The following is a 25,930-nucleotide window of genomic DNA, read 5'->3' as shown; positions in this document are numbered from 1 at the left end:
AAACAAAATTATAACTGGTAGCCAGCATGGGTTTGTTAAAAACAGATCATGCCAAACGAATCTTATTTCATTCTTTGATAAAGTGACCAAATTAGTAGACCAGTGAAACACTATGGACATAGTATACTTAGATTTCAGTAAGGTATTCAACAAAGTAGACCACAATCTATTGCTTGGTAAGCTAGAAAAAGCTGGAATAGACAACATCACCACCAGATGGATTTGTAGCTGGCTGACAAACCATACTCACCGAATAGTCCTCAATGGTACTACATCCACATGGAGAAAAGTAAGCAGTGGGGTACCACAAGGCTCCATCTTAGGCGCAGTACTCTTCAATATCTTCATCAATGACTTAGATGAGGTAATAGAAGGGGAACTCATCAGATTTGCAGATGACACTAAACTGGCAGGAATAGCCAACACCCCAGAAGACAAGCTCAGAATTCAAAAAGATCTCGACAAATGTGAACAATGAGCCCTATCCAACAAAGTGAGTTTTAATGTGAAGAAAAGCGAAGTTTTACATTTAGGCAGGAAAAATCAAAGTTATAAATACAGGTTAGGTGAAACCAGGCTTAAAAACAGTAAATGTGAGATGGACCTTGGAGTCCTAGTGGACGATCACTTGACTATGAGCCATCCATGTGCAGCAGCAGCCAAAAAAGCTAATACAATCCTGGGTTGTATAAACAGAGGCATAGAATCAAGATCACGCAAAGTATTAGTGCTGCTTTATGAAACCACACCTGGAATACTGCAACCGATTTTGGTCACCATACTACAAAAAAGATGTTGAGACCTTGGAAAAAGTTCAGAGAAGAGCAACTAAGATGATCCAAGGCCTGTAGACTAAAACATATAAAGAGCAACTGCAGGACTTGGGCTTGGCTAGTCGAAAGAAAAGAAGAAATAGGGGAGACATGATAGCAGTATTCCAGTATTTGATAGGCTGCCACAAAGAGGGAGACAAATTATTTTCCAAAGCACCAGAGGACAGGACAAGAAAAAATGGTTGGAAACTGACCAAAGAGAGAAGCAACCTCGAATTAAGGAGAAAGTTCCTAACAGTGAGGACAATTAACCAGTGGAACAGCTTGCCGTCAGAAATTGTGGGCGCTCCATCACTGGAGGTTTTTAAGAGATTGGACTCGCTTGTTTGAACAGGGGGCTAGACTAGAAGACCTCCAAGGTCCCTTCCAGTTCTATTCTATTCTATTCTATTCTATTCTATTCTATTCTATTCTATTCTATTCTATTCTATTCTATTCTATTCTATTCTATTCTATTCTAATCTAGTTTAGTCTAATCTAGTCCAGTCTGACCTATCCTATTCTAGTCTAGTTATTCTCAATAAAGATTCTATTCTATTCTATTCTATTCTATTCTATTCTATTCTATTCTATTCTATTCTATTCTATTCTATTCTATTCTATTCTATTCTATTCTATTCTATTTTAAATATAAATCACATTTTGGAGAAGAAAGACAAAATGGTAAATTGGTAACCCTACCACTGGAAAGAAATGCTTGAAACCCCCCCCCCCCGCCCCCGGCAAACTGTTAAAAAAACAGGTTTCACGTGACGTTCAAGTATCCTTGTCTTTTCCCCTGGATTGCACAGTGGAATTATGCAGCTTGTTTATTTGCTTAATTTACTCAGTGCCAAATTCAGCTGGCCTTTTATTTGTGATAAATGTGAGTGAGTTATCATAGTGTCAATGATTTTTTTCCCCCCGATAGTGCATTGCTTTCGGGTCTGATTGGAAAATAACTTTTTTCTCATGCCTCTCCGATTTGTGCCTGCAGTTACTTGTTCAGCATTCAGATTTCTGCATTCATTCTGGGGTGGAGTAGGGAGTTGTCTTAACAGCTGCTTCAGCAAGTCGAATCTTCCAGCATTTTTTTTTTAAATGACTTTTTTACAATATTCATTTCTTGTAGCCCAGAGCTGAAGCCAGCCATCAGATTTAGCCGGAAATCCCACTTTTAAAGGATTAGCACTTCTTTAAATTTCAGATCCTGCTTTTATTTTTAATATTTTAGTTGTATACCGCCCAGAGCCCCTCTGTGGAGATTTCTAAATTTGATAAATAAAACAAAAATGAATAAATGTACTACATTTTTTTTGGCGTTGCCAGCTTGGAAGAAGATGGTAAAATCTTGCAATGCGTGGATTTCTCTTGGTTCATGACAGCAGTGTTCTGATTTTGCAGGACGAGCAAGTCCCTCCCTTCCCATTGCATAATCAGGGAGCTCTTTACTCTGGCTTTCCTCCTCCAAGGCTTGTGCCTATTTTATTTAATTTTTCTTTCAGCTGCAGCTTGTAGCTCTTCTGCGTCCCTGCCTACTGCTGAGTGTGAGCACAGAGAGAAATGGGCAAAAAAAAAGCAAAGGGACAAAGGTTAAAAATGCAAAACAGTTGATAGGAACTAAGAAAAAAAATCTAGTTTATTTGGAGAACAGGAAGGCAACATGAAAAACTAGTTTAAAGCAGCTGCATTGGGTGTCACAATTGTCTTGTCGAGTCTCTAAATTTTGAAGATACCTTTTGCGTTTCTCGGGCAGCATGGCTGAACCGACCGGAGAAGAAAGTCAAGGTGTGAAATACCATATGCTTCCAAGGTAATAAATAGATTGCTGGCTGGACACATTTTTCCAATCTGATTTTAGATGGATCGTTTCTGGGGAGCTTTGATGTAGAATTTTGGACGACTTGTGTTTTAAAAGTTGATGGAATTAACTTCAGCGGAATTGAGAACTGGTTCCTAAAAGTTTTTATTCTTCATTTTTTTTTGTGGGGGAAGATATACAAGTGGTTCTTAACTTACGACCACAGTTGGGCCCAAAATTTCTTGAGTGAGCTTTGCTCCATTTTACGACCTCCCTTGCCACAGTTGTTAAGTGAATCATTGCAGTTGATAAGTTAGTAACTCAGTTGTTACGTGAATCTGGCTTCCCCACCTGACTTTGCTTGTCGGGAGGTCGCAAAAGGGGATCACATGACCACAGCAATGGTCATAAGTATGAGTCGGTTGCCAAGCGTCTAGAATTTTGATCATGTGATCATGGGGATGCTACAAAGGTTGTACCTGTGAAAAACGGTCGTATGTCCCCTTTTCAGTGCTGTTGTAACTTTGAACGGTCACTAAATGAACTGTTGTAAGTTGTATTTGGTTACCTTGCCACTTGAAGGCAAGGAATTTCTCCTTGGGTTTGGAAAGGAAGATGTGGAGAGACTTTTCATTCTTTGAAGAATGGTTGAAAAAGTTCATGCAGAGACTTTTAACTTTGCAGGCAAACAGAATAATAGAATAACAGAATTGGAAGGGACCTTGGAGGTCTTCTAGTCCAACCCCCCTGCTCAGGCAGAAATCCCTGTACCATTTCAGACAAATGGCTGTCCAGTCTCTTCTTAAAAACTTCCAGTGTTGGAGCATTCACCGCTTCTGGAGGCAGATTGTTCCACTGATTAATTTTCTCACTGTCAGGAAGTTTCTCCTTAGTTCGAGGTTGCTTCTCTCCTTGATTAGTTTCCACCCATTGCTTCTTGTCCTGCCTTCAGGAGCCTTGGAGAATAACTTGGCTCCCTCTTCTTTGGGGCAGCCCCTGAGCTACTGGAACGCAGCTATCATGTCACCCCTCGTCCTTCTCTTCATTAAACTAGACATACCCAATTCCAGCAACTGTTCCTTATATGCTTTAGCCTCCAGTCCCCTAATCATCTTTGTTGCTCTTGTCTGTACTCTTTCTAGAGCCTCAACATCTTTTTCACATCGTGGTGAGAAAACTGGATGCAGTATTCCAAGTGTGGCCTTACAAAGGCATTGTAAAGTGGTATTAACACTTCACGTGATCTTGATTCTATCCTTCTGTTAACACAGCCTAGCATTCTGTTGGCTTTTTTGACAGCTGCAAATTTACGAAGAGTGCAGCTTCATGATGTTATGTCATTGCCATTTGCAACCTCTTCTAACCAGGCAATGGGGGAAGCTGGATTTGCATAACGAGCCTGTGATTTACTTAACCACTGCAGTGATTTGCTTAATAACCTTTGCAAAAGAGGTCGTAAAATGGGCTTTAACAACTGCCTTGTTCAGCAACAGAATATTCTGGTCCCAATTGTGGTCGTATTTCAAGGACAACCTGAAAATACAGGTAGTCCTCAACTTGCAACAGTTCATCTAGCGACTGTTCAAAGTTACGATGACACTGGAAAAAATGACTTATGACCGTTTTTCACAGTTACAACAGTTGCAGCATCTCCGTGGTCACGTGATCAATATTTGGACACTTGCCAACTGGCTCGTATTTACGACGGTCGCAATGTGCCCGGGGTCATGTGATCCCCCTTAGTGACCTTCTGACAAGCAAAGTCAGTGGGGGAACCGGATTCACTTAACAACCGTGTTATTAACTGAACAACTGCAGCGATTCACTTAACAACTGTGTCAAAAAAATGAGGCAAAACTCACTTAACACATGCTCACTTAACAACAGAAATTCTGATCCCAACTGTGGTTGTATTTCAAGGACTAGCTGCAAATAGACAAACTCTCTGTTCTGATCTGTTTCTCTGGATCGGTGCGATTATGGGATACTAATGCTGGAATTCCAGCCGTGCTTATTGAAGTCAGAAGGAATAATTTGGAATTGGCATGCTTTATTTATTTCTGTATTTTACAAAAGATCTTGCTATAACTAGGGATGTATCTAATATTGCCATTGCTTTTCCATAATGAAGGAATCTGGCATCTGTTCCTTGTTCACAGAATGTCTTGCACTGATGTGAGAATCAAAGATTACCCTTCTTACCAGTTTCAGCCCCTAGAGTTCTTGACATTTTGTGCATTTCTGCCCTGGGAAATTGTGTTTGTGCCTTCAAATCATATTTGAACTCTTGGTGACTGTTCGAATTAGTCCAGGCAGTTTTCTTGGCAAGTTTTTCAGGGCATTTTGCTATTACTTTCTTCCTAGGGCTGAGGCAGCGTGGTTGGCGCAAGGCCATTCAGATAGCTTTGTGCCTAAGGCAGGACTAGAACTCATGGCCCCCTGGTTTCTTGCCAAATTGGCCTTAATGTATCTCCTACACCAAGGCTTTTTAACCAGTGGTATGGGTACCACCTGTGGTACATTGGCACCTGGCAGGTGGTACGTGACCATCCTAGAAAAGTGGTAGCGGGGGAGGGGAATGAGCTGAACTGGTGGCAGCACTGCACAAGCCTGAGCGAGAGATGGCTGGAGCTGCAGGGCTGTCAGGGCTCAGCGGAAGTGCCAGGATCAGCACCAGGCTCCAGCTGGAGCCCGGCACTGATCCTGGTGCTTCTGCTGAGCCCAGAAGAAGTGCCGATCAGCTGGAATGTTGCAGCATCTCCAGGGTCTTGTGATTTACATTCAGATGCTTGGCAACTGATTCATATTTATGACGGTCACAGTGTCCCAGGGTCTTGTGAAGTGACCAAAACCTGCTGCAACCACCCAGCAGACGGGGAATAAAAACCAAACACCCCCCCACCCCACCCCCACTGCCAATCCCCAACAGAAATGTTCACAACAATGAAAACCTCGGACAGGAGGAAGAGCGGCGCCAGGTGGGCAGGCAGGTGTCTTGCTCGTCTGTGGCTTGGGGGGGCACTTTTTTCAGTGCCATTGTAACTTCGAACAGTCACTAAGCGAACTGTTGTAGGTTGAGGACTACTTGTATTTTATCACTTTTTTCTTTTTTTTCTTTCTTTTTTTTTTTGGTCATCAAGTTTTTGACACCTTGCTAGGTGACTGATGGTACTTGGATATTGCCATATCCTAAAAGTGGTACAATGGGTGAAAAGGTTGAAAAGCCCTGTCCTACACACTCTCTAGAGTTGTCCCAAAGGTGCTTTTTCAAAAGGCAACTGGACTTTGTTTTATCTTGAAGAGGTTTTGCTTCTCATCCAAAAAGCTCCTTCAGTTCTGACTGAATGGTGGAGAATGGAACTGAAGAACTGAAGAAGCTTCTTGGATGACAAGTGAAACCTCTTTAAGGAAAAACAAAGTCCAGTTGCCCTTTGAAAAAGCACCTTTGGGACAACCGTGACCTGGATGATTGAGAATTTCCAAAGATATTATTCAAGACAACATCCTCAGAGCTTAGTTTGTTTTGGGTTCTCCTTCAAAATGCTAATACTCCTCTTAAAATTCCTTCCTTTGGAGGGTCGTCATACACCTCTGTGCAGTTCCATACCTGATCCTCGGATGATGGTCTGTAGCTTATTAGCCAAGATCTTAGCTTCGAGTCTTGGCATCTAGTGTCTCTGCAACATCTTCTTACAACTCTTAACATTGTTGTGTTCCTTATCTCCCCAGGCCAAGCATGTCCGGCCTTCACCTCATGAAACAAGGCCGAGATAGGAAGAAGGTGGATCTACCGAGGGATTTCACTGTGGCATCTCCAGCAGAGTTTGTCACCCGTTTTGGAGGAAACAAAGTTATTGAGAAGGTAAAGAATGGAACGCAACAGGACAGAATAGAATAGAATTTGGCTTCTACACTATAAAGAAGATGTTGAGACTCTAGAAAAAGTGCAGAGAAGAACAACAAAGATGATTAGGGGACTGGAGGCTAAAACGTATGAGGAATGGTTACAGGAATTGGACATGGCTAGTCTAGTGAAGAGAAGAACTAGGGGAGATATGATAGCAGTGTCCCAATATACTTGAGGGGCTGTCACAGAGAGGAGGGGATCAACTTATTTTCCAAACCACCCGAAGGCCAGACGAAGAATAATGGATGGAAACTGATCAAAGAGAAATTCAACCTAGAAATAAGGAGAAATTTTCTGACAGCGAGAACAATCAACCAATGGAACAGTTTGCCTTCAGATGTTGTGGGAGCTTCATCACTGGTAGCTTTCAAGAAGAGACTGGACTACCATTTGTCAGAAATGGTGTAGGGTCTCCTTGAGCAGGGGGTTGGACTAGATGACCTATAATGTCCCTTCCAACTCTGCTTCTGCTATAGAATAGAGTAGAGTAGAATAGAATAGAATAGAATAGAATAGAATAGAATAGAATAGAATAGGAATTTGGAAGGGACCTTGGAGGTCTTCTAGTCCAGCCCCCTGCTCAAGCAGGACCTTTTAGAGACTGAGTGCCCAAACTGCAACTCAAAACCCACTTATGCATTGGCGAGTGCCAAGTGGGCGTGGCCCATTGGCTGGGTATGGCCAATTGAGTGGACGTGGCCAATTGGGTGGGCATGGCTGCAGTGGTAATGGCAGACTGGGTGGGACTAAAAAGTTCAATCAATCAATTCCAACTTTGCAAGAACTTTTGTTTTCCTGCGAGAAGTTGAAATTGACTGAACCTTTTTTTTTTTTTCACACGGCAGAGGCCTAAAACAAAAAGGTTTTATAAAACCCAGCTGAAGGCCTAGGACTGGGCGACGATGCACGTGCCCACAGAGAGGGCTCTGAGTGCCGCCTCTGGCACCCGTGCCATAGGTTCGCCACCACTGACCTATACCATCACAATCAGACAAGTGATTGTCCAGTCTCTTTTTGAAAATCTCCAGGGATGGAGCACCCATGATTTCGGAGGCAAACTGTTCCACTGGTTGATTGTCACTGTCACAAAGTCTCTCCTTAATTCTAGGTTGCTTCTCTCCTTGATCAGCTTCCAACCATTGTTTCTCGTCCTTCCCTCTGGTGCTCCGGTGAACAACCTGGCCCCCTCTGCCTTGTGGCAGCCCCTCAAATACTGGAATACTGCTATCATGTCTCCCCTGTTTCTTCTTTTCTTTAGACTGGCCAAACCCAAGTCCCGCAGCCGTTCTTCGTATGTTTTAGTCTCCAGGCTTTTGATCCTCTTAGTTGCTCTTCTCTGAATTTTTTCCAAACTCTCAATATCTTTTTTGTGATATGGTGATCAAAAGTGGCTGCAGTATTCCAGGTGTGGTCTTACTAGGGTTTTATAAAACGGGACTAATACTTTGTGTGATCTTGATTCTACAAACCTTTCAGAATCCGAACCGACCGCACAGCCAACCACAGACAGCACCGACCCTCAAAACCAACCCACGCAACCCCCCTCCCACCAGGGTCACCCCAATGACCCTGATCTGAGTAATTTCCCCATCACAAGACCCGTCACAAGACTCACTCATGACTCACGCCTGACCCATCATGAGACCCTCACTCAACACACCCACACCTGAAGCCCTTATAAACTGACTTCTCCTAAACTCCCCTGAAGCTGTTACCTCGCCTGGTAACGAAACGTTTGGAAACCAATCCCCAAGCTCGGAGAACGAATCTTCACCCTCACATATATCTGTGTCAGTTGTGCTGTCGAGATAGTTATTTCCCAGTTTGATTGATGATGGTAAATCTGAATTGTTTTATCCTTTCACGTTTCTGTCTAGGTTCTCATTGCCAATAATGGGATAGCGGCAGTCAAATGCATGAGGTCCATCCGACGCTGGTCTTACGAGATGTTCCGGAATGAGCGAGCCATTCGTTTTGTGGTTATGGTGACGCCCGAAGATTTGAAAGCCAACGCAGGTGAGCTTAAGGACTGTGCTTTTATAAGAATTCTGGTGGCGCAGTGGTTAGAATGCAGTATTGCAGGCTAACATTGCCCACAGTCTGGAGTTCGATCCAGACCAGCTCGGGTTCGACTCAGCCTTCCATCCTTCCGAGGTCCGTAAAATGAGGACCCGGATGTTGGAGACAAAATGCTGACTCTGTAAACTGCTTGGAGAGTGCTACAAAGCGCTATGGGGCGGTCAATAAGTCTAAGTGCTATTATTGCTTTCCTTTTCATTACTCCTGCAGGAAAAACGGTAAATTACAGATAGTCCTTGACTTACAGCTATTCGTTTAGTGACCATTTGAAGTTACAACAGCATGGGAAAAAGTGACTTATGACTGTATTTCACACTCGTGACCCTTGCAGCATCCTCAGGGTCGCCTGATCAAAATTTGGCTTGTATTTATGACCACTGCAGTGACCGTTGCATGTGAGATCACCTTTTTTGACTTTCTGACGAGCAAAGTCAATAGAGAAGCCAGAGTCACTTACCAGTTATGCTAGTAACAACTGCAGTGGTTGTTTATTATTGTTGTTGTTAATAATAATAATAATAATTTGCCTATAAGCAAAAACTGGTGGGATCATAAAATAGAGAAAGTCATAGAAAATGATAAAATTAAACTGCTCTGGGACTTCAGAATTCAAACAGACAAGCACCTGCAACATAACACCCCAGACTTAACAATTGTCGATAAGAAAGACAAAAAAGTCTGGATAATGGACGTGGCAGTGCCTGGAGATAGCAGAATAGAAGAGAAAGAACTGGAGAAGATAACAAAATACAAGACCTACAAATAGAAAGAGAAAGATTGTGGCAAAAGCAAGCAAGGGTAGTACCAATAGTCATAGGCGCCTTGGGTGCAATCCCAAAACAACTGGAGCACCACTTGAACACCATTGGCATTGACAAATTCACTATTAGTCAATTGCAAAAGGCGGCCTTACTAGGAACTGCTTCCATCCTGCGACGATATCTGTAATCTGGGTAAGAACTCGATAGGTAGACAAAATGCCAAATCCAGTCTGAACATCTGGCTGACTGTGTGATGATCCATAATAATAATAATAATAATAATAATAATAATAATAATAATAATAATAATAATAATAATGTGGCAAAAGCAAGCAAGGGTAGTACCAATAGTAATAGGCTCCTTAGGTGCAATCCCAAAACAACTGGAGCACCACTTGAACACCATTGGCATCGACAAATTCGCTATTAGTCAATTGCAAAAGGCGGCCTTATTAGGAACTGCTTCCATCCTGCGACGATACTTGTAATACCATCAAACATCCACATCTGCCTATCCCAGGTCCTGGGTAAGGACTCGATAGGTAGACAAAATGCCAAATCCAGTCTGAACATCTGGCTGACTGTGCGATGATCGATAATAATAATAATAAAAAGTTGCAAGGGACCTTGGAGATCATTGAGTCCAACCCCCTGCTCAGGCAGGAACCCTATACCATTTCAGACAAATGGCTGTCCAGTCTCTTCTTAAAAACTTCCAGTGTTGGAGCATTCACCGCTTCTGAAGGCAGGTTGTTTCACTGGTTAATTGTTCTCACTGTCAGGAAGTTTCTCCTTAGTTCTAAGTTGCTTCTCTCCTTGATCAGTTTCCATCCGTTGCTTCTCGTCCTGCCTTAAGGCTCTTTGGAGAATAGCTTGACTCCCTCTTCTTTGGGGCAGCCCCTGAGATATTGGAACACTGCTATCATGTCCCCCCTCATCCTTCTCTTCGTTAAACTAGACATACCCAATTCCAGCAACCGTTCCTTATATGTTTTAGCCTCTGGTCCCCTGATCATCACTGTTGTTCTTCTCTGTACTCTTTCTAGAGTCTCAGCATCTTTTTTACATCGTGGTGACCAAAACTGAATGCAGTATTCCAAGTGTGGCCTTACCAAGGCATTGTAAAGTGGTATTAATACTTCACGTGTTCTTGATTCTATCCCTCTGTTAATGCAGCCCAGCACTGTGTTGGCTTTTTTGGCAGCTGCAGCACACTGCTGGCTCATATTTAGGTGATTGTCTACTAGGACTCCGAGATCCCTCTCACAGTTACTATTATTGAGCAAGGTGCCCCCTATACTATACCTGTATATTTGGTTTTTCTTGCCTAAATGTAGAACCTTACTTTTTTCACCATTGAATTTTATTTTGTTAGATAGCGCACAGTGTTCAAATCTGTCCATATCCTCCTGTATCTTAAGCCTGTCTTCTGGAGTGTTGGCTATTCCTGCCAGCTTGGTGTCATCCGCAAATTTGATGAGTTCCCCATCTATCCCCTTGTCCAAATCATTGATGAAGATGTTGAAGAACACTAGGCCCAGAACAGAGCCCTGGGGCACCTCACTACACACTTCCCTCCATGTAGATGCAGTTCTATTGAGGACCACACGCTGAGTACGGCCGTCAGCCAGCTACGAATCCATCTGGTGGTGATGATGTCTAACCCACATTTTTCTATCTTATCGAGTAGTAGGTTGTGATCTACTTTATCAAATGCCTTACTGAAGTCCAAGTAAATTATGTCCACAGCATTCCTCTGATCCACTAATTTTGTCACTTGGTCAAAGAATGCAATAAGATTTGTCTGGCATGATCTGTTTTTGACAAATCCATGTTGGCTTTTAGTAATGACTTTGTTTTCCTCTAGGTGTTCGCTGATTCGTTGTTTGATTATCTTTTCCAGAATCTTCCCAGGTATTGAGGTCAGGCTGATAGGTCTGTAATTTCCTGGATCCATTTTTTTCCCTTTTTTGAAGATTGGAACTACATCAGCTCTTTTCCAGTCCTCTGATAGTTCCCCAGTGCTCCAAGATCTTTGAAAAATATAGTTCAGTGGTTCTGAGATCACATCTGCCAGGTCCTTGAGAACCTTGGGGTGTAATCCATCTGGTCCTGGTGATTTGAAGTCGTCTAGGCTGGACAGGTGCTCACTTATCATTTTCTTGCCTATCTTAACTTGTGTTTCTATACTGTTTTTTATGGCACTATTTTTGATAGGTTGGTCTGTTTTTTCCCTTTGTGTAAAGACAGATGCAAAAAATGAGTTAAATAGTTCTGCTTTCTCCCTACTGCTAGTCACCTTCTTACCACTTTCACCCACTAATGGACCAATCGTTTCCTTCACTTTTTTCTTGTTTTTTACATGTTGAAAGAAGTTTTTTTGTAATTTTTACTTTGGTCGCAAGTCTTAGTTCATTTTGAGCCTTGGCTTTCCTCACTTAATCTTTGCAGGCTCGGGCTATTTGCTGATATTCTGACTTAGTTATGTGCCCCTCTTTCCACTTTCTATACTTGTCTTTTTTATCTTTAAATTTGTCAGAGAGTTCTTTATGCAGCCATGCTGGTTTCTTTTGAGAGCTGTTAGTTTTTCTCTTTGTTGATATTGAGCTAGACTGGGCTTCTATTATCTTGCTTTTCAAAATTCCCCAAGCTTCTTGAGTTGTTTTCCCCTGGAGGATTCTCATCCATGGAATCCTTCCCAAGCCCTCTCTAAGTTTATTGAAATTAGCTCTCTTGAAGTCCAAGACTCTAGTTTGACTATGTTCTATTGCTTGTGCTTCCATAATGTTGAATTCCAATATTGCATGATCACTACCTCCCAAGGTTCCTGTGGCTTCAACACCTTCTATCATTTCATCTCTGTTAGTGAGAATTAGATCCAAAATGGCTAATCCCCTAGTTCCCTTCTCTACTTTTTGGGAGACAAAGTTGTCTGCTAGGTTTGTCGGGAATCTGTTTGATCTTCCACTCGGTGCAGATTTTGTCTCCCAGTTGATGTCAGGGTAATTAAAGTCCCCAATTACTATGATGATGTGCTTCCTACATACCTTAGTTAGCTGACTAGCAAAAAGTTCATCTATTTCCTCTGTTTGGCTGGGTGGCCTGTAGTATACACCTATGGCAATGTCATTTTTTCTCCCTTTTATATTGACCCAAATGCATTCAAGACAGATTTTGTCGTTGTGCTCTATTTCTGTGGAGATGTAGTTGTTTCTTATATAGAGAGCAACTCCACCTCCTCTTTTATTTGGTCTATTTCTTTTAAATAATTTAAATCCCTCTAGCTGTATGTTCCATTTGTGGGTTTCATCCCACCATGTTTCTGTAATGGCAATAATATCATATCTGCCCTCATTGAATTTCTAGTTCACCTAGTTTACTGTTCATACTCTGTGCATTGGTGTATAGACATTTGAGTCCCTTATGACCGACCCTGTGTTTACTTTCTACATAACCTGAGTGATGCCTGAGTTCCCCTATTGTCTTATCACCTATTTGGTTAGTGCACTTTGTGTGGCACTCGTTATTAAAAGCTTGATTTTGCTTGATAGCAAGGTTGGTATTTTTGTCCACACACATATCTATGTTACATGCATTGATAGCCCTATTGTTTTTAGATTGCCGGGGACAGGGATGCTCTGTATCGATTAACTCACTGTTGTTGTTGTTGTTGTTGTTATTAATTTCAGGGAGTCACTTCAATTATGTACCAGGAAGCGAACTTCCTATGATCTTCTTGGATGTCCTTACCATTCTCTGTATGGACTTTGTATCTGAGACCCTGCTACCACCAAACCAGACAGTAACAAACTGCATCACTGTCTGATTTGGTGGTAACAGAGCCTTAGATAGAAAGCCTATACAGAGAATGGTAACGATAGCCGAGAAGATCATAGGAAGCTCGCTTCCTGGTATTCAGGATGCTGCTTATAAGCGCTTTTATGTGCTTAGAGCTCAAAGCATCTTTAGAGACCCCACACACCCACTTTACAGTCTGTTTCTGTGGCTCCCCTCTGGGAGAAGGTTTCTATTCTATTCCATTCCGTTCCGTTCCATTCCACTCCACTCCATTCTATTCTATTCTATTCTATTCTATTCTATTCTATTCTATTCTATTCTATTCTATTCTATTCTATTCTATTCTATTCTCTTCTATTCTATTCCATTCCATTCCATTCCATTCCATTCCATTCCATTCCATTCCATTCCATTCTATTCTATTCTATTCTATTCTATTCTATTCTATTCTATTCTATTCTATTCTATTCTATTCTATTCTATTCTATTCCATTCTATTCCATTCTATTCCTAATTCCCAGTCTCTATTCTATTCTATTCTATTCTATTCTATTCTATTCTATTCTATTCTATTCTATTCTATTCTATTCTATTCTATTCCTAATTCCCAGTCTATATTCTATTCTATTCTATTCTATTCTATTCTATTCTATTCTATTCTATTCTATTCTATTCTATTCTATTCTATTCTATTCTATTCCTAATTCCCAGTCTCTATTCTATTCTATTCTATTCGGTTCTATTCTATTCTATTCTATTCTATTCTATTCTATTCTATTCCATTCTATTCCTAATTCCCAGTCTATATTCTATTCTATTCTATTCTATTCTATTCTATTCTATTCTATTCTATTCTATTCTATTCTATTCTATTCTTTTGCTAATTCCCAGTCTCTATTCTATTCTATTCTATTCTATTCTATTCTATTCTATTCTATTCTATTCTATTCTATTCTATTCTATTCTATTCTATTCTATTCTATTCTATTCCATTCCATTCCATTCCTAATTCCCAGTCTCTATTCTATTCTATTTTATTCTATTCTGTTCTGTTCTATTCTATTCTATTCTATTCTATTCTATTCTATTCTATTCTCAGGAATGTGCTAAAGCCCCTGTCACTTGGTTTTACTATTAGTTGCTGTTTCTACTTATTTATTTTATGGATGTTTTAATTTGTTTTAATTTTTTATTTTTTTTTAATAATTTTAAAATTCTAAAGCCTCCCAGAGTTATTTGGTTGAGTTAGGCAGCCATAGAAATTGAATAAATAAATAAATTCTGCAAGGAAACACCCTTGGCTCTGTTTCATTAAGCCCCAAAATAAAAAAGAGAGAGAAGAAATCCTACAGAATTGTTCCCTCATCAATCTTAAGTTGATACACACGTTGTTGTTGTTGTTTTAAAAATCTGTTTGGAAAATGTGGACGTTGCCAATTAAATGAGCAACCTAAATACCCTCTTGTTTTTCATATTTTCAGAATATATTAAAATGGCTGATCATTATGTCCCGGTTCCTGGAGGTCCAAATAACAATAACTATGCAAATGTGGAACTGATACTGGAAATTGCAAAACGGATACCTGTGCAGGTGAGAAGGTGGAAATACAGAATTTAAAAAAGAAAGAATGCTTATTAAGGATGTTGCTGGCCTCGTTCTAACATAGTTGTTTGCGTAGATCAAGGGTCTAATGAACGTTTGTAAAATCGAGTCTGGTCACATGGTAACTTGATTTATAACTGCAATGACATGACCAAAATTCCAGGCTCAGTTGTGGTTGTAAGTTATATTTCCCTGAAAATAAGGCCCAACTGGAAAATAAGCCCTAGCATGATTTTTCAGGATGCTCGTAATATAAACCCCACCCTAAAATAAGTCCCAGTTAAGCCAGGCAGAGCATTTAGTACTGTATTCCCCCGAATATAAGCCTTAACCAGAAAATAAGCCCTAAGGCAGAGGTCCCCAACTTTTGGGTACTAGGGACCAGTTCTGTGGAGAGAAGTTTTTCTGCCGACCGGAGGGAGTGTGGTTTTGTGTGCTGCCTGCATCCCACAGATGGGGCTTTGCTTATTTGTGCAGTACTGGCATGCCACGGCCCGGTACTTGTCCACAGACTGAGGGTTGGGGACCCCTGCCCTAAGGTGTCTTTTGGAACAACAATTAATATAAGACCCGGTCTTATTTTCAGGGAAATATGGTACCTGTATTTGCTATAGTTCTTTTTGAAAAGAGATCTGACTTCTTTTTTTTTTTTTTTTTAATTCCAGGCAGTGTGGGCAGGCTGGGGGCATGCCTCAGAGAACCCCAAACTTCCAGAACTGCTCCACAAAAATGGAATTGCTTTCATGGGTAAGGTGTTCGAAGTTTGTCTGAAATAGATCCCGTGATTGTATTATTGCAAGGGGTCTCGTCGGTCCTACCAGAAGACAACAGCTGGTGTTAGGAATGGAATGTCTCTTCTGATCCTTGCATCTGGATGGTCTCTGAAAAGCGGGGGCAGTATTGAACAATGACATTCTGAAAGAACAGGAAAAAATGAGGGACACATCACTGTTACGAAAACAGCATTTGTACATAGAATGTCTAGGAAAGCAAAACTAAAAGAACTGAGGCTGCAGGATTAGGTGGGGAAGATGTAGAAATTACGGAGGGAGGGGGGAAAATCAGGAAAAATGGAAGAGTAACAGGAAGATCCTATAATTCTGGCTTCTGAAAAGCATGAAGATGAACAGTGGAGGCATTAGAAAAAGCTTCAGAAGAAGCCATATAACAGGGGAAGAGGTAACTATGGCAACTTTATGACCAGTGGACTTCAACTTCAATTTTGTCTGAAATGATATAGGTTCTTCTACTTTGAGCAGGGGGCTAAACTAGAAGACCTCCAAGGTCCTATTCTATTCTATTCTATTCTATTCTATTCTATTCTATTCTATTCTATTCTATTCTATTCTATTCTATTCTATTCTATTCTATTCTATTCTATTCTGTATTACTCTATTCTATTCTATTCTGTATTCTATTCTATTCTGTATTACTCATTCTATTCTATTCTATTCTATTCTATTCTATTCTATTCTATTCTATTCTATTCTATTCTATTCTATTCTATTCTATTCTATTCTATTCTGTATTACTCTATTCCAGTGGTTCTCAACCTTTCTAATGCCACGACCCCATAATACAGTTCCCCATGTTGTGGTGACCCCCAACCACTTATACATCACCAGGTGCCAGGGGCGTGGCCAAAGAAAAGTGGGAAAAATGGCGGACAGCCTTGTTTGGCGACCCCCGTGAAATGGTCGTTCGACCCCAAATGGGGTCCCGACCCACAGGTTAAGAACCACTGCTCTATTCTATTCTATATTATTCTATTCTATTCTGTATTACTCATTCTATTCTATTCTATTCTATTCTATTCTGTATTACTCTATTCTATTCTATTCTGTATTATTCTATTCTATTCTGTATTACTCATTCTATTCTATTCTATTCTATTCTATTCTATTCTATTCTATTCTATTCTATTCTATTCTATTCCTGAGTCAGCATGGAAGAGGGTGACGAGAATGACAAAGCTGAAGAAGATAAAGTGATTGATTGATTGTGTGCCATCAAGTCAGTGTTGAATCTTAGTATCAGATGTAATAAATTTTCTCCTGGATGATCTGTCCCTAACCTGATCTTCAGATCCTCCAATGATAAACTCATTAGTGTTGCAACTCAGTCCATCCATCTTGCTCCTGGTCGTCCTCTTCTTCTCTCTCCTTCCATCTTTCCTAGCATCAGAAGCCTTCTCCTTCTCCATAATATGTCCAAAGTTGGATAATTTCACCCTTCATATTTGTGCCTTGAGTGAGAACTCTGGTTTTATGTCATGGTGACCAAAACTGGATGCAATATTCCAAGTGTGGGCTGCCACAAAGAAGGGGGGGAGGGTCTGGCAACCATTTATCTGAAATGGTATAGAGTTTCCTGCTTGAGCAGGGGTTGAACTAGAAGACCTCCAAGGTCCCTTCCAACTCTTCTCCAACACCCGTGTTCAAAAGCATTAATACTTTTCTTAATCCCTTCTTCAAAGTCCAAAGGAAGGGAAAAAAGAATTCAAAAATTAGAACTGGTCCAGGTTATGCCGGCTTTGGCAGTTCATCTGTTCAGGCACATTTAAAACTAGTAGGAGTTAGCATCAAATCCCCAAAATTTATCCAATATTTCTCCCCCTGTCCAACTCTTCAGAAAAAGTATGTAGAAGTTGCTGATTTGCAGGGATTTACCATCACACTTGAGGTTGACATAAGCGGCGTGCCATTCAGTAAATCAGTGCTAGTAGTTGAAAAAACAACAACCTTGATCTTGCTGCAGAACTTTAATTTTTTTATTTTTTCTAGGTCCCCCAAACCAAGCGATGTGGGCATTAGGAGATAAAATTGCTTCTTCTATAGTGGCGCAAACTGCGGGTATCCCTACCCTTCCATGGAGTGGCAGCGGTAAGACGTGTTCAGCGTCATGTGGCCATGGACCAAATTCCTCCATATGGCCAACGGTGTTTAAAATAAACCCTGAGAAATGATATGGGACAGTAAGCAGATTTGACCCTGGGAGCTGTCTGAGCCTGGTGGTTTTCTAGCAAATGTTTCATTACTAAACTAGGTAATGTCATCAGTGCTAGACGGAAGGGAGGGGGGGTTGAGGAAAATTTAGAAAGTGATAATTGTATGAAAAACCAAACACCAGAAACAAAAAAGGCTTGCTTCCAATTCTCTGCAATGCAGATGCGATTATATAATAAAACACATGCTTGTTTTAGTTTAACAAAAGAAAGACGATACAAAACTGAAAATATAGAGAGATAAATATGAAACAATCAAACAATAACAGCAGCAGTACTGTAGAAAATATTGGAATCTCTTCATTTGAGAGGTTTTTAAGAAGAGATTGGACAACCATTTGTCCGAAATGGTATAGGGCTTCCTGCTTGAGCAAGGGGCTGGACTAGAAGACCTCCAAGGTCCCTTCCAACTCTGTCATTCCATTTACAGTCTTTAGTTGGGCATGGTTTATTCTCATCTGGAAGGTGAGAGTCATTTCTGGAAACCTAGCCCAAGCCTAGAAAAAGAAGCTTTGCAATGTCAAGAGATCCGAGAGGTATTGCTGAGAGCAAACCTCACTCTCTTCTAGCACTGATGATGTTACCTAGTTTGGTAATGAAATGTCTGCAAGAAAATCATCAAGCTCAGAGAGCACCATTGGCTCCATAGTTCAACACTGAGCTGAAAATGGTATAGGACAGTGGTGGTGAACCTATGGCACAGGTGGCAGAGGCGGCACTCAGAGCCCTCTCTGTGGGCACGCATGCCGTTGACCCAGTCCTAGGCCTTCAGCTGGGTTTTATAAAACCTTTTTGCTTTATGCTTCCATCTCCGTGTGCAAAAAAAAAAGGTTCAATCAATCAGTCAATTTCAACTTCTTGCGGGGGAAAAAAAGATCTTGCAAAGTTGGAATTGATTGATTGAACTTTTTAGTCCCACCCAGTCTGCCGTTACCACCGCAGCCACGCCCACCCAATGGGCCACACCTACCTAATAGGCCACACCCACCCAGCACCCGACAATGCGTAAGTGGGTTTTGGGTTGCAGTTTGGGCACTCGGCCTCTAAAAGGTTCGCCATCACTGGTATAGGATTTCCTGCCTGAGCAGGGGAATGGACTAGAAGACCTCCAAGGTCCCTTCCAATTCTATTATTATTGTTGTTCTTGTTGTTAAATATTTTCTTCTATCAAGATTTGACCCTACTTAACTTTTCAAGATCAGTTAATGGGTAGGCAACCTTGGCTCTTTTATGACTCGTGGACTTCAACTCCCAGAATTCCTGAGCCAGCCATGCTGAGGAGAAAGGGAGAGGTTTCCATGCTGAGCCATACTGGCTCAGGAATTCTGGGAGTTGAAGTCCACGAGTCATAAAAGAGCCAAGGTTGCCTACCCCTGGGTTAAACTCTTAGAAATATCTTCCATTTAGGGCAGCAAGATTGATCAGTATGGATTTTGGTTCGTTCTAGATTTCTGAGAGATGAACAGTTGACTGTTTTCTGCCTGGAGAGAAAATTCTTTAACTGTCCTCTCTCCTGCTCTTTTATTTATTTATTTTTTTTAAAAAAAGCTTCTTTGGTTTTGGTTCACAGCCACACAAATGACCCCACAAAGTTCAAAAGCTGGTGACGAAATTTATATCCAGCGATGAACTCACTGCAGGCGGCGGCTTTTGAAATCCGCAAACCTGATTTTGCAACTAATTAGGAAAGAATCGAAAAGGACAAGGCATGTAGGGCAATGCAATGCCATTTAGAAATGATTTGGGGAGGCAGGATCGTTTCTGGTTTTGTCGCCATGTGGAGTGAATTGGATTGACTGGCTAAGGCAGGGGGTCTTCAAACTTGGCCCTTTTATGACTTGTGGACTTCAACTCCCAGAATTCCTCAGCCAGCCACGTGTGCCAGGCTGAGGAATTCTGGGAGTTGAAGTCCACAAGCCATAAAAGGGCCAAGTTTGAAGACCCCTGGGCTAAAGAGAGGATCTTTCTGCAACCTGAAATAGGGTGTGGTGTTTAAGGATCCTCCCTCCCTTTTAAAATGCAGCTGGTCCTCGACTTACGACCACAATTGAGCCCCAGATTTCTGTTGCTAAGCGAAACATTTGTTAAGTGATTTTTGCCCCATTTTACCACCTTTCTTACCACAGTTGTTAAGTGAATCTGGCTTCCCCACTGACTTTGCTTATTAGAAAGTCACAAAAGGGGATCACATGACCCCCGGACACTGCGACTGTCATAAATGTGAGTCAGTTGCCAAGTGTCTGGATTTTGATCACACGACCATGGGGATTGCTGCAGTGTGAAAAACGGTCATAATTCACCTTTTTCAGTGACATTATAACTTCGAACGGACACTAAACAAACCGTTGTAAGTCGAAGACTACCTGTATTGCCAATTCAGTCAGGACAGTCCTTCCCAAACTTTTTCCTTCATTACCCCAAACAACTTATCAGAACTTCCTTTTTACCCAATATAGATAAAATATGTTGAGTCAATTTAACTGTCCCAGTTGTGTTTGGGTAATGGGTTTGTGTGTCATTATCCAAAGAAAAAACTACTTAGGAAATGTTCCTTTAAAGGAGAATTTTTGTAGCTCAGGGTTGAAATGACAGGTCCTTGGTGCTCTTTGAGTTTGGTTGTTTTCTTGTAGACATTTCATTACCACACTAGGTAATATCATCAGTGGGATTTGCTCTCAGTTTATCTTCTAGTGCAGGGGTCTTCAAACTTGGCCCTTTTATGACTGGTGGACTTCAACTCCCAGAATTCCTCAGCCAGCCAGGGCTGGTGAGGAATTCTGAGAGTTGAAGTCCACCAGTCATAAAAGCGCCAGGTTTGAAGATCCCTGTTCTAGTGGCTTGTTTTGGTCTTTTTGCTTCTTCCCCACCTCTCCACCAGCAATCCGAACCCAGATGAGCATAGATTAACTCCAAGATTGACATGAGACCAACAATCTGATGTTAACTTCAAGGTTAACATCAGACCAACAATCAAGTAAACAATACCCCAGTCAAGGCACTGCCAAACTAACCGACAGTAAACAGCCCAACCAAAGAATCTCTAAGACCAGCCCCACCAACACTGACAGGGAACAATAGAATATAAACAGAGAGCCAATCCCACTCCTTACTAGCACTGATGATGTTACCTAGTTTGGGTAATGAAACGTCTGCAAGAAAACAACCAAGCACGGAGAGCACCCAGGACCCCTCCCATGTCCTTCTGAGTCCAGTGGAAAATGAATTAAATTTAGAGAGCGTGTCAGTGTGGATCCCCACAAATCTTCTGGTTTTCAGGTCTCCAAGTAGACTGGCAAGAAAACGACTTTCAAAAGCGGATCTTGAATGTCCCCCAGGAACTATATGAGAAGGGCTGTGTGACAGACGTGGATCATGGATTGCGGGTAAGGATGGCCGCGCAACTATCATATCCATGGGGCTGAACTTTCAGCAATGAATACAACATCCTATGGCAGGGGTCTTTAAACTTGGCCATTTTAAGACTTGTGGAGTTCAACTCCCAGAATTCCTCAGCCAGCCAGGGCCGGCTGAGGAATTCTGGGAGTTGAAGTCCACAGGTCTTAAAGTGGCCAAGTTTGAAGACCCCTGTCCTATGGAATTCTTTTTTGTGTGTGCCTTAGGTTATGAAGCTTAGCTCTAAACACAATTGCATATCTTTTATTTATTAGAACAGTGTTTCTCAACTGGAGCAACTTGAAGATGTGTGGACTTCAGCTCCCAGAATTCCCCAGTCAACATGGGAATCCACACATCTTCAAGCTGCCAAGGTTGAGAAATGCTGTCTTAGATTATATCCTGCTTTTATTTTTGTATAAGTCAGTGCAGCATATGTAATGCAGCATATGTAATGTTCTTTCTTTCTATTTTCACCGCAAAACCATCCTGTGAAATGGGTTGGGTTAAGAGGGAGGAACTGGCCCAGAGTCCCCCAGCTGGCTTTTGTGCCTACGGCAGGACTAGAACTCACAGTCTCCTGGCTTCTAATCCAGCATTTTAAGCACTGCACCAAACTGAGTCTTCATAATCGTAAAAGCATATATAAAGGCATAAAGTGGTTTTCTTACGATAGGCCTCCAACTGGAAAACAGTCCTGTAAGAAAAAAAAAGTTGAATTAGCTGGACCTTTACTTCTCTGTAAAGAGCTGGGGAGAGTAGTCTCCAGCAGGCTGTCCAATTTCTAAATTTTAAAACCTTAAAACATGGTGGGCAATTGTTAGCCTGCTTGTGATACATAGCCTTACTATTGTCCATCCATCCATCCATCCATCCATCCATCCATCCATCCTTTGTTAATCCATAGATCCATTCATCCATCCATCTTGTAGACACAGCCATTAAACCAGTGGTTCTCAACCTTTTTATACCGGCGATCCCGGTCATAAGCATGCCGCGCGCATGCGCGGTGCGCCGCGCATGCGCAGTGCCGCCCCCTGCGCTGGCTGAGGCATAGCCGGCAAGGGGCGGCGGCAGGCAGGCCCAGACGCTCCCAGGCAGCCACGGCAGCAGCGGCTCAGGGCAACCATCGGCTGGACCACCAGCTGGCCCAGCCCAAGGCAGGTAAAGCACCTGCCGGGCCCCATGCGTGCCAGCAACCCTCCCTGCACCCACCGGCCTCCCACCTCCCACCCCCGGCCCTCTTTTACTTACTTTTTAGTTGCTCAACAGGGAGGGAAGCTCTGCAGACTGTTCCCCTTGCAGCACCGTTTGCAGACTGGGGCTTTTGGCGGGTTCAGCAGGGCAGAGACAGCCCTGGACAATTCCTATTGGCTTTTGAAAGCCAATAGAATTAGACTCTGTTCAAGAGAGTCTATTCTATTGGCTTTCGAAAGCCAATAGAATAAGAGGGAGTAGCACAGCTAAGGAAAAGGGGAAAAAAATGGTGGATCGCGTTGTTTGGCGACTCCCGTGAAATGGTCGTTCGATCCCAAATGGGGTCGTGACCCACAGGTTGAGAACCGCTGCATTAAGCGAACTGATGTTCACCATGGGTGCAGTTTTGCTGAAAACCAGAAGTAAGTGCCGGTTTTCCGCAAAACCGGCATAAAACATGATCATATGACCGCTAGACGTTACAAACGGCTTTAAATGAAGCCTGGTTTGTATTAAATGGTGATTTATCTTACACTATCTACAATATCATACACCAGGAACAATATACATACACGTGCTAATACAGCAGGATCCAACAAACCACAATTACAGCAGGAAATGGAAGAGAGAGAACACATCAGCAGAGCCTTCCCTTTATACAAAAGCTCTTAAAGAGACACAGACCCTGCTGAGTCATTCCCATCATTACATTACATATTACATAAGCTGGTTAGCTGTTAAATCAATACCTCGACACAGGTCATAGTTGTGTCAGAGGTGATTTTTCAAAAAGACAACTGGACTGTATTTCCTTCTCACCCAAGAAGCTTCATTATTGGGCCTTGTGAAATAGATGTATCACAAGGGCACACTGAGGCATGTCTACTGCTGCCCGTGCTGCTACATTCTGGACCAGTTGAAGCGTCCAAGTGATATTCAAGGGTAGTCCCATGTAGGTTGCATTGCAATAGTCAAGCCATGAGTGACTAGGGCAGTGATGGCAAACCTTTTAGAGACCGAGTGCCCAAAAACCGCTCCCGCCCTGCCTGCTCCACCCCTGCGTGCCCCCTGCCCCGCCTGCCCGCAGAGCCATGCACCGCCTCCATGGCCCACCACAGCAGATCACCCAGGCAGCCCTGTAGTGCCATGGCATCTCCGCCCGCACCCCGCAGCATCATCTGCACGCTATGGGGCACGAGGGCAGAGTCTTGCCCTGCTGCCTGACTATGTCCTTGGCTGTGCTGCTCCGTGCGGGCTGTGCCCGGGGCGAGTCTCCTCCAGGGGGGCTGCTGTTGAGGAGGGGGCCGTGGGGGAGGCGGAGCTGGGGCGATGGCGCCTTTGCCCACAGAGGGCTCCGAGTGCCGCCTCTGGCACGCGTGCTATAGGTTTGCCACCACTGGACTAGGACATTGAGTGTCTTAGAACAGAGTTCCCCCAACCTTTCCGGGTTAGCGGCCTGGGAGGGGGGGAGGGGAGAAAGAGGGGATAATTTTGTGGGAGGGGCAGGCACATGTGCGCACGTGCACAAGCACCCATTGCTCGTGTGAGGCCAAGAATGCCCGTGACACTCACGCAAATGGGGCCGTGAGCGCCCATGACAGACTGGTAGGGGGCTGTGGCCCACAGGTTGGGGACCCCTGTCTTAGAGAATTGCCCTATTCAGGAAGAGGCAGCTATGCAATGGTGTGTTTGGGCACAATTGTCACCTGCTCTTCAAACAGAAGCCACGAGTTCAAGACAACCTCCAGATTCCACACCCCTCTTGAATGGAGAACCTGATCCAAAAGTAAAGATAAAAGATCTCTAAATTTTAGGGGGCCACTTTGTCGGCCTTGCTGAATTGTGGAGTGTGATAGGGGCTCAGGCTGTCTTTCTTCCTCCCTGTCCAGAAACTTAAGGACAATTTCCTTTTATCTCCAATAAATCTCATTCATTTATTGCTTTTCTTTTTTTTATTGAAAAGTTTTATACAAATTTTTAATACAATACAATATCCCCTCCTAGCTCCCTCCCACCCTAACCCTCCCCCCCTTACTTCCCAGAGCTGATTAAAAAATAAACAAACAAATTCTAATTAAGCTTACCCAACTATACAAATAATAAAATCCCTAAAATACTTTAACTCAAATACAAACAAAAAAAAAAAATTCCAAGCAAAAGCATAATTAACAATATAAATAATTCCCATTTTAACAATATAAATAATTCCCATTAAGTTATTCAAAAACTAAATAATACTTTCTAATCCCATATTTATTCTGTACAAAATTTATCCATCTTCTCCATACCGAGATGCATCTTTCTTGTGAATGATCCTTCAAATAAGCAGAAATTTTAGCCATTTCTGCTAAGTTAGAAACTTTAAGCAACCATTCTTCTATAGTAGGCAAAGAATCTTTCTTCCAATATTGTCCAACCAATAACCTTGCTTTTCTTGTGTTCAGGCTGCTGAAGCTATTGGTTATCCAGTCATGATCAAAGCCTCTGAAGGAGGGGGAGGAAAAGGGATCAGGAAAGTAAACAATGCCGATGATTTTCCCAACCTCTTCAGACAGGTATGTTTCAAAATGTCTTGAAATGCCGAATCTTAGGGAACCCCAACTCCAGCTTGGAAATGGTTGCTTGGTCGAAGACTTTAGCTCTCTAATCCAGTGCATCTGAACCTTGGTCACTTTAACATGTGAGGACTTCAAATCCCAGAATTCCCCAGCCATCATGCTGACTGGGGAATTCTGGGAATTGAAGTCTACACCCATTAAAGCATACTCGTCAGGAAACTCTTGCAGTTGACGTTCCATCTTAAAGCATGTCGGCCAGGGAATTCTGGGAATTGGGGGTCTGCACACCTTAAAGCCTGCTGGCTGGGGAATTCTGGGAGATGAAGTCCACACTCCTTAAAGCAGCGGTGTCAAACTCAATTTCATTGAGGGCCGCATCAGCATTGCGGTTGCCCTCAGGGGGCTGGGTGCGTGTGGTCAGGGTGGGTGCGGCCTACTGGGTGGGCATGGATGGAGTGGGTGTGGTTTTGGCAGGCAGCTGGGGGCTCTCGTCACAGCAACAATAGCTGAGCCAGGCAGTGCGAATCTGATGAGAAGTGCAATGCCGCCTAGCCCCCAGCCTGCCCAGTTTCAGCAGGCAGCAAGGTGCAAAGCTGGCGAGCTTCGCACTGCCCAGCTCAACCTCTTGGCGCTGTGAGGAGAGCGCCCCATTACCTGTCGAAACTGGGCAGGCTGGGGGCTGGGCAGCATCCCGTTTCTTTGTGGATTTGCACCGCCCGGCTCAGCCTCTCGGCACTGTGAGGAGAGCACCTCACTGCCTGCTGAAACCCCTCCCCCAGAGCCCATCAAGCTGGATATGTGACGTAGGCGAGGGCCATTTGCTGGCCACTTCCAGGCGATGGTGCATTTCTTCATTCCTCACAAAGGGTGACACCTCCCCAGCATGCACCCAGGGGGCGGGGCCAACGCGTCAGGGGCTGGTTCCTCCCTGTTTCCAGATGGCCTTGTGGAGCCAAGACTGAATGCGTTTCAGCATAGATGGCCACCACAAAATTGTACATTGGCTCCCGGCCGGCC

General features: G+C 42.8%; 1 protein-coding gene across 5 annotated transcripts in view; it reads left to right on the top strand.

The window, feature by feature from the left end:
• Positions 1–25,930, top strand: part of ACACA (acetyl-CoA carboxylase alpha) — a 268,972-nt gene that overhangs the window by 33,920 nt on the left and 209,122 nt on the right. For 4 of the 5 annotated variants that reach the window (XM_039350417.1, XM_039350415.1, XM_039350416.1 and 1 more), the window contains exons 4-10: positions 6,343–6,475; positions 8,398–8,536; positions 14,640–14,749; positions 15,427–15,508; positions 17,545–17,643; positions 21,042–21,148; positions 24,800–24,910. In XM_039350417.1, the coding sequence (XP_039206351.1) occupies positions 6,343–6,475; positions 8,398–8,536; positions 14,640–14,749; positions 15,427–15,508; positions 17,545–17,643; positions 21,042–21,148; positions 24,800–24,910 (781 nt within the window). Of the gene's footprint in view, positions 1–2,330; positions 2,626–6,342; positions 6,476–8,397; positions 8,537–14,639; positions 14,750–15,426; positions 15,509–17,544; positions 17,644–21,041; positions 21,149–24,799; positions 24,911–25,930 lie in introns of those variants that run through there. The other variant, XM_039350418.1, reaches the window with a different exon arrangement.

Source organism: Crotalus tigris, unplaced genomic scaffold (assembly GCF_016545835.1).
Source record: "Crotalus tigris isolate CLP2741 ecotype Arizona unplaced genomic scaffold, ASM1654583v1 scf7180000018330.590113, whole genome shotgun sequence".
Classification (NCBI taxonomy): Eukaryota; Metazoa; Chordata; class Lepidosauria; order Squamata; family Viperidae; genus Crotalus; species Crotalus tigris.
Note: the sequence above shows the minus strand (reverse complement) of the source record. Positions and strands in the feature narration are given on the sequence as shown.